Source organism: Carcharhinus amblyrhynchos, chromosome 13 (assembly GCF_965287045.1).
Source record: "Carcharhinus amblyrhynchos chromosome 13, sCarAmb.v2.hapA, whole genome shotgun sequence".
NCBI lineage: Eukaryota > Metazoa > Chordata > Chondrichthyes > Carcharhiniformes > Carcharhinidae > Carcharhinus > Carcharhinus amblyrhynchos.
In genome coordinates, this window is record NC_137336.1 from 57,558,609 (window position 1) to 57,567,471 (window position 8,863).

Sequence of the window (8,863 nt, forward strand, 5' to 3'; positions counted from 1 at the left end):
ACTGAGCATCAGTGAGCAGATGATAGCACTGTTGATGAGCGCTGCTCTTTTGTCAGGTCCTGACGAAGGAGCAGCGCTCTGAAAGCTAGTGGCGTTTACTACCAAATAAACCTGTTGGACTTTAACCTGGTATTGTGAGACTTCTTACTCTGCTGAGGTCCTCCAGTGGAGGCCAAGATGGATCACCCACTCGACACTTTGAGCTGAAAATTGTTTTGAACGCTTCAACCTTATCTGTACACTGATGTTTTGAGCTCTTCCATCTTGAGGATGGGGATATTTGTCACTCCTTTGGTGACATATACTTGCATTGGAGCAAAGGTAGAATTGATTGGGTTCTGAGATGCAGACTGTATGAAATTGAGAAGAGGTGATGTCATTGAAACAGACAACGTTCTGAAGGAGCTTGACATTTGACCCCTGTCTGCAGGGCCTAGAAAACTAGGGCAGAGCTTCAGGATAAGAGTTGATTATCTAGGACTGAGATGAGGAAAATTTTCTCCATTTAGGGTTATGAACCTTTGGAATTCTCTACTCAGGATTGTGGATGTACCAACATTGAATATATTCAAGGCTGGGATAGATAGATCTTTGAACTTTCAAGGAATGAAGGGATTTGGGGAGCAGATGGGAAAGTAGAGTTGAGGAAGAACACCAGTCATGATCAAATTGAGTGGCGGATAGGCTCAAAGGGCCATGTAGTTTACTCAAACTTCTATTTCTTGTGGCTTATGATGTCTTACGTGGCTCTATTAAATGCCTTGTAAAGATAGCATTGCATCAGTTCAGTTTTCATGATTTTTTTTCTTGCAATCTCTTTGCAAAGAGACCATTTTTCTTTAACAACGTCTAGTACATTCCTGGAAGACTGGCAGAGGTCATGGCTGATACATTTATCAACTTGTGATCCCCCAGCAATAAAGTTGATTGAGCATAAGGTTATGGCTCGGCAAGTTTTAAACTGAAAACCCTGGCTCATGCACAGCTTGTTGGATCAGTTGCAGTTTATCTTCAGAAAGTGACCTTGAGGGTAAAGCCCTTTTCTCCAGAGTGAAAATTGAACTTAAGTAAGACTAATTAGCTGCCAAATTCAATATTCGTGATTCTTGCACCTGTGTGTCTTGAATGGCACTGTCACCAGGCAGGAACCGGACTACACAGTAGAAATCCTAAATTTAAGAGGACTAAACATTTTGGTCCTTTGTCACTACTGATTTATGTATTTTGTAGCTGTAGATCTACTTAGCTGACTCTCAGTATTGTTTCTCAGTCATAGGTTCTTCGTTGAATAGGTTAAGTAACAGATTAATTAAGAAACAATGGCCAAATATTAGTTGTTTTTGATCCAGAAAGTTCAACTTGCCCATCCAAAATTTGAGGCAGGGCTTGTATCATAGCTGTTCCAGGCTTTTAAGCAATTTCTTCATAGTTCAAATTGAGACAAGGGCCCTAATTTATCATCTTGATTCTAAATGCTGGGTGGACTTGAAACTGGGAGTGTTTCAGACCCAATTTTTAGACTCGTTCTCAGGCAATCTCCTTCCCCCCGTGCTCTGCCTGCAGAAATATCAGCGATTCCGAATTGTGCTTCACAAGCCTGTGGGCGGGGCTTAATGCAGCTGGAACCTTCGGTACCTCCACTCCCCTGCCACATCCCTCGCAGGCTGGATAATGCCTCCCACGCACGCACACACAAGCGCAGAGCCATCGGATGCTCGGCACCTACCTCTTCACTAACTGTCTGAATCAGACTCCTATGGAGTATGTCTGTTTCATGCTGATTCTGGAAGGGCAAACACAGTGGTAAAGGGGCAAGTGCTGGTAAAGTTAGGCATGCAGCCCATTAAGTCTATTTAAATGCATACAAGGCCATTTTTGGGCCTTGGTAAAGGGGGAACCGGCAGAGAGGTGGTTACGGATTGCGCTACTCGTTTCATGTCCTACGTTGTCAAGTTTTCGTGCCAGAAAACAGGTGCAACGTGATGGTAAAATTGGACCCATTGAGTTTTACAACAAAAAAAAGCTGTCAAACATTGAGTAATTAACAGTGTTTGATAAAGCTCAATACTAATGTCAGTACATCATCTTCCATACTGTCAGGCATCAGAGTGGGTACTTCTTAAATATTTTGTAAACTGAGGTACCACATCATCCCGTGGCTTGCATTTTTAATGGAAAATGCATGCTTCTTGATTAAGCACATTACATTGGTCCTGCCATTCTGTAGATATTAATAAATACTCTGCATATTTGTAATTTCTGTAAGCTGGTATACAGCCTGTAATATCTGAACCCTACATTATGTTTTAACTTTTTTCTTTCTATATATTCTGTACCAGTGTGCTTTGCATCGCTGTTCAACATATCCAGGAATAATATTTGCAGTGTCTGCTTCAGCAATATTTAAGTACTCGCACTGTAATGATCAGAAAGCTAATAGAGCATTATACTCTCTTTCAGGGTTAGATTATGTGGTTCCAAAAACTGGCTACTATTGCAAACTCTGCTGTCTCTTCTACACAAGTGAAGAGACAGCGAAGCAGACTCATTGTGGCACCGTTGATCATTATCAGAGACTCAAGGTAAGTCTGAATTTTAAGGGAAGTAGATTTTTCTTTCTTTCCACATGCATCCATTTTTGAAGAAGCTTAGCTTTCAGAATAAGGAAGACAAAGTTCCAATAGTTTCCAATTTCTATCTTTAGTCATGCAATCTAAGCCGGGCGATAAGAACAGGCAGTTTCAAAATGTGGAACGTTTCTTCTAGGTAGCCCAAGTGTGGAGTTATGTATTGTCAGAAGGGGAAGGGTCAAATAGTGCATGTAATTCATGTGAAAAATAAAGTATTTCAGCCCATCTGTGTGATCCTATTAAGTGGAAGATGAAAGTTTGAAGACTGAGACAACCATTAAATCGCTGATGCATTGTTTTTTGCAGCAACACATTTTTTGGTGAGATAGTTTTTAGAAAATGTGTTTCCACTTAGATTATCAGTATTGAACTCAACAAGCGTTAAACTGAGCAGCTTAATTGAGCAGTTTTTATTCTATATTGATATGGAAAAATGAGCAATAATTATAGATATCTCATCATGCACTGAAACATGTGTGTGTGTCTGCTTTCGTTGCAGTAGCTCATGGGCAATTATATTTACAATTGCATATTTAGGCAAAATTGCCTAAACAATTGCTTGAAGTGTAAGCTGATAATTTGACAAGGACAGCAGGCCATCTGGGATCTTGATTAACAATAGGCAAAGTATTTCTTCTCTTTAATCAAAGAGATTGAAGGATTGAGAAAGATACAGTGGAAGGGCTGAGAAAGTGAATTAGGGTGGGTGAATTCAGTGCCAAGTGAGGGAAACCTTGGATTGGGAAACGTAAAAGAGAAAAGGCCATCTCAAATTAGATATTTTTAACTCTAAAGGTTTTCATCTTGAGGTAACTTTTAATTGCTTATTCCTTTGCAAGTGATGTTGATTGGCAACCATTAATAATTATTACATCATTAAAAGGATCATTGCATTGTTAATTACTAGACTTAACTTTGTCAGAAATTGCTGGAAAATCTCCGCAGGTCTGACAGCATCAGTGGAGAGAGACTAGAACTAATGTTTCAGGTCTGGATAATCCTTCGTCAGAGGCGAAGACAAAGAAAACCGGACAAGATTTATTCTGTAAGGTGGGGGGTGTAATTGACAAAGATGTCATGGACAGAAAAAAAGGAACATAAATGGAGTAAAGACTTGAGAATGGTGCTAATAGCAGCCCATTAAGCAATTGGAATGTGTAAATGGCAGGAAAAGGGTGCAGAGTGTCAAAGGACCACCTGAGGCGTGTGGCATTCCCTTGGGAGAGGGGCAGAACACAATGGAGAAGGAGATTTTTAAGAAGTGGACAAATGAAACGATGCAAGTAATACAAATGGATTAATAAGATAGAAATAAATGGAGTGGAAGTGGAGGGGAGAGTTCATGCCCTGAAGTTGTTTAACTCAATTCCGGAAGGCTGTAAAGCGTCTAATCGGAAGGTGGGGTGCTGTTACTCCAATTGATGTTGGACTTCAGTGGAACAATGCAGCAGTCATGATGTGGGTATGCCGGCGTTGGACTGGCGTAAACACAGTAAAAAGTCTGACAACACCAGGTTTTAGTCCAACCTATTTATTTGATAATATTCTCACAAGCTTTCGAGGGGTTACCCTGACGAAGAGGGTAACCCCTCGAAAGCTTGTGAGAATATTATCAAATAAATAGGTTGGACTAAAACCTGGTGTTGTCAGACTTTTTACAATGCAGCAGGCCATGGGAGACATGTGGACAAGAGAACAGAATGGTGTGTTGAAATGGCAAGCGACAGTAATGTTTGGGTCCTGCTTGTGGATGGACCAAAGGTGTTCTGCAAATCGGTCACCCAGTCTGCATTGGTCTCTGATGTAGAGTAGATCACGTTGGGAGCAGTGAATATAAAGCAGATTAAAGGAGGTGCACGTGAAATGGTGTTTCATCTGAAAAGGTGGGCTTCATGGGCTGCTTTTAGCACCGTTCCCAGCCTTAACTACGACCATTTACATTCCCTTTGTCTTTTTGTCTATTACATCTTTGTCAGTTATACTTCCCCACCTCTGTTCTGCCCTTACAGTATAAATCTTGTCCTGTTTTCTTTGTCTTCAGCTCTGACGAATGTAAGCTCTGTTTTCCACCTCCACAGATGCTGTCAGACTTGCTGAGATTTTCCAGCAATTTCTGTTTTTGTTTAAAATTCCAGCATCCGCAGTGTTTTCTTTTAGTCTTAACTTTGTGTTTGAGTTTTACTGGCAATTAACGTGGAAATAGAAACTCTGAAAATTATGGGAGGTTAAGCAAGTGATGAGCTTAAGGTGAACTGGTACAAATCAGCCAGAAACTGGTGGTAGTTTTCAATTTATGGAATAAGTCATCTTTCGTACAATTTGCTGGCCTATCTATGTTTTAATAGCTACCTGCTTTGTTTGTATGCCTTTTTAGCAAAATCTGGTTCATTGCATTGCATTAGGGGTTATATAAGCAAATATGATGCAATCTTCATTGCATTTTGCTGTGGATCAGGATTCCTAGGTCACTGTGTAAATGCTCATAAGGCATTTTTATTTTTACTGCAAAATTTATCATGAACGTTTGTAATAAAAGCAGAATTTGACTGATTGGTGCACTGTAACTCACTGACACTGCTTGTCGTCATTCAACCAGGCAAGGTGAGAGTTTTCTGTGGCAATGTCTGTGTTACTATTTTAACATTTTTTTTGCTATACTTTTAAAGAAAACACTGGCCAAGCAAGCAATGGATTACTGGAGAGAAAAGCAGCAGCAACTCATTCAGGAGTAACTGAACAAGAACCTGGCAACCAATGAGAAACATAATTCCAGTATTACCCAAAACATTGAACACAAACTGACAACCCAGATGGATGTGGTCTTTTTTGCAGTTTATAAACTGAAAACGTTTACTTGAGTATCGTGCTCTAATGTTGAAAAACCTAGGATTATACAAAAGTTTGAGTTTTGAAACATTGATATGTCACAGCTTTCCTGTTTGTTTTTTTTAGTCAGAAAATGTAACTCCAATTGCAGCAAACCACATATCCCTCCAGCTGTGAAACCCAAGTCCCAATGTCTCAATCTTGAACACAATATGATCTCTTGCTATGAGCTGCTTCTCACCACTACCTACATTAATGTTTTATAAAGCAGTGATTATGCCTTCAGTGCTAACAATATGAAGCTTCAAACTTTTTTTAAAAGGTTGATTTGTTAACATCTGAATGTAACAAAAACATCGAAGCAAATACATCCAACATGCAGTATTTGTCTCTGGTTACACATCTGGAATTGGTTTGTGAAGAGATGAAGTGCTAGTTATGTTTTGTTGAGCTAATATAAGTGTTAACAATGTAACTGGCTGTGATGGAAAAAAAGTAAAATACTCTTTCGGTAGAAATCCATTTTGAGAAATGTAATGAGAATGATTGAAATGTTAAATGAGAGAATCTCATCCATCATTGTTTCTTGGCTTGTTTAAATTGGAATTTTGAGTTGTATTGGTTATGTTTTCAATTGTAAAACCATAAATAGGGAGTTTGTAATCTGGGTTGTGATATATTGGACCAACACTGACATCCATCCATCTCAACCCAAAATGAGCAAAGTTTTGAGGGTTTTCCTTTAACACCTATAAACATTGGAAAATACAGCACATTCTATTTGTTGTCTTAAAATAGTTGTTTCTACATTCATTCAGTGAATTTTCATCTACAATTTAGGAATTATTATCACCCTGCAATATAAATCAGCTAAAGAAATGTCTGGGAGGTCTACATTTAAAACGTGCAACGTTGTTAAAGTTGTTTCGCCTCCATCCCTCCCCATGAATTAGCAGTAATTCATATTTTTCTGTGAACTTTCATTTTTTTTTCAGAAAATAAGGTTATGTACAGTAAGTACTCTACCATTTTTACTTTTGTAAGCATGCTGAAGTAGCATATTCAATGCTTGGTGTAATGTTAGGTAAACATGCAGTTATAATTTATTAGCAAACTCTCAATCTGCAATTAAGAGTGTTTTACAAATATCATTCTTGGTCATATGAATTTTGTTTATACCAGATCTTATTTAGCTCGTTTTACTGATTACTGTCATGCGCAGTTTTCGTTAGGACCAATGAATCAGTTAATGTAACAGCTGTTTTCTGCATCACAACCATAATTGTAGAAGGTTTGGTCAGTGATTGAATAGTGGAACAGTCTTTTTTTTAAGATCTCTAATGTATGATTTTAAACTGTACCTGATGTTGCAGTTTCCGGTAACTTGTCTAGTCCTAAAGTGATATGTGGCAACTTCACCGAATCTGGATGAATCAACATTCTAAATCTGGAATGCAATAAAACAAATGTGTATTTTGGAAGTCCCCATTACTGTGTTTCGTAGACTGAAGTAGATTCTTTCAGGGCGCTATCTAGACTCTGGTGTGGGCATTCCATTTGGTTTCTTGAGATCTTTGTACTTCAGTACATTCATACAGATTGCAGCAAAATGTCTGACGTGCATAGTGACTTTGGAGTCTTCGTACAACGTGACTGCCTGAGAGAATTTAACTATTAAAATTGTACCTGCGTGAAAACCCACGAAGACAGACATGCAGTGAAAAAGCGAGGGTTATATTGCTAAATTTATTTCTCAGGATTGTATGCTGCATTCAATGTATGAACTTGCCAAATGGATAATTAAGAGGTATGAACTCTGTTGGTTGTTTTCAGATGTCACATTTTCCAAAGTCTTGTGCAATTGTAACTGAGTTTTAGATACTCATGTTACTGATGCATCAGTAGTGTTGTGCATGGACTCGGAAAGGTCACTGTAAATTCTTGCATATTGTATCGTAGGATATTCAAAATATCTTTGCCATTAATAACAAAAATTGAAAATTCCAAGGGAACCAAAAAAACTCAAAATAACAGTTTGACACCATTGGACTAATTAAGCCTCAGACATTGTTTTTCTGTTGGTTGTACATTTTCTAAATACTATCTTGTTTATTTAGAAAGTGTAGAAAATTTAAGCACATATTTTAAAACATTTTAACCTATGCGGAACATACAACAGAGGTGCACTAAAAGTCTAATATCCCTCAGAATTATTGCAAAAGCTATGATTATTGTGTTTTGCTGCTGATAAGGTGTCAAAGATCAAATTTGAGAACATTGAGGTTTCTGTCTTACTGTCCTAAATTTCTATGAAGTGACTTGTTTTCAGTTTGCCTCAGAGTCTAAATCAGATCCTTGTCTTCATCTGCAGTTGAACTCACATAACTTGCTTTTGCATTTCTAAGAGCAAGCTTGCTTGTCTATTTGATCTACACGTGTATTTAGTAAACTGCTGAGAGATGGTGTTGGTATTTAAAGTATTCAGACATATAAAATCATTGCCGATTAGAACTGTGATGTACTCTTGCTTCTTGTTTAAATCTGTGGTCTTTAGTAAAGACATTGTTTTGTATTCAAACTGTTTAAACATTTTTCCTTGATTTTGATCTGTAATGAACCCACTGCTGTACAAAGAAGCCTTGGTAGATCATGCCGTCCAAACATATGGCCAGAATTGACCAGCTAAATTAGTCTGTCCATCAGCAGTACATGCCAGGCCTGGGTAGGGGAGTATTTCCAGTCCTTGAGCAGCATGTGAAAGCCAAGTTGTTCCCCTTTGGGAGTGATACATGACTCCCAAATGATGTGTGACATTTCTGAGAACAGCTAAACACACAATACTGCAACATGCAGTAAATTGGAGAATAGATTAGTTATTTGAAAAATGGGATAGTTAATGAAGTGGGCCGGTTTCCTTTTATTTGATGTTTGATTGCAGTGTTGTTTAAAAATGTTTGCTTTTAAACTTTCTTCAACCTTGATGTGTCCAGGATCAGTTGGAAAACAAGCTTTAAATGACAAAATGTGAAATTGTTGGTTTATTTTGTTTGTTTAAAATTGTGCTGTTGAGAAGATTGGCTGGAATGGAGAACTTGTTATGCCTGAACACTACACAATAAAATTTTTATATTGTTATTGGTGACAGATGGCGTTAGGAGAATCAACTCCTTAATTTATTTTTTGCCTAGCAGATGTAAGAGTGACAAACCTTGTAGTATTGAGACAGACAGACGAGCAAGAATTGGGAGGACAATTTAATTTGTGTACAAACAGAAAATCTCAAAACCAAAACAAAACAGACCCATGGTCGCTGCTTCATATTTCAGTTCAGTTCTGTCTTTTCTCTGTTAAGTAATGTGTGAATTCAAGTCCCACTACAGAATTTGAGCATGTAATATGGGTTATCA

General features: G+C 38.1%; 1 protein-coding gene across 4 annotated transcripts in view; it reads left to right on the forward strand.

The window, feature by feature from the left end:
- Positions 1-8,598, forward strand: part of LOC145351934 (matrin-3-like) — a 68,546-nt gene extending 59,948 nt beyond the window's left edge. For all 4 annotated transcript variants that reach the window (XM_080201733.1, XM_080201729.1, XM_080201730.1 and 1 more), the window contains 2 exons: positions 2,461-2,582; positions 5,297-8,598. In XM_080201733.1, coding sequence (XP_080057859.1) covers positions 2,461-2,582; positions 5,297-5,362 — 188 coding nt within the window. In that variant the 3' untranslated portion in view covers positions 5,363-8,598. The remainder of the gene's footprint in view (positions 1-2,460; positions 2,583-5,296) is intronic.
- The last annotated feature ends 265 nt before the right edge of the window (positions 8,599-8,863 follow it).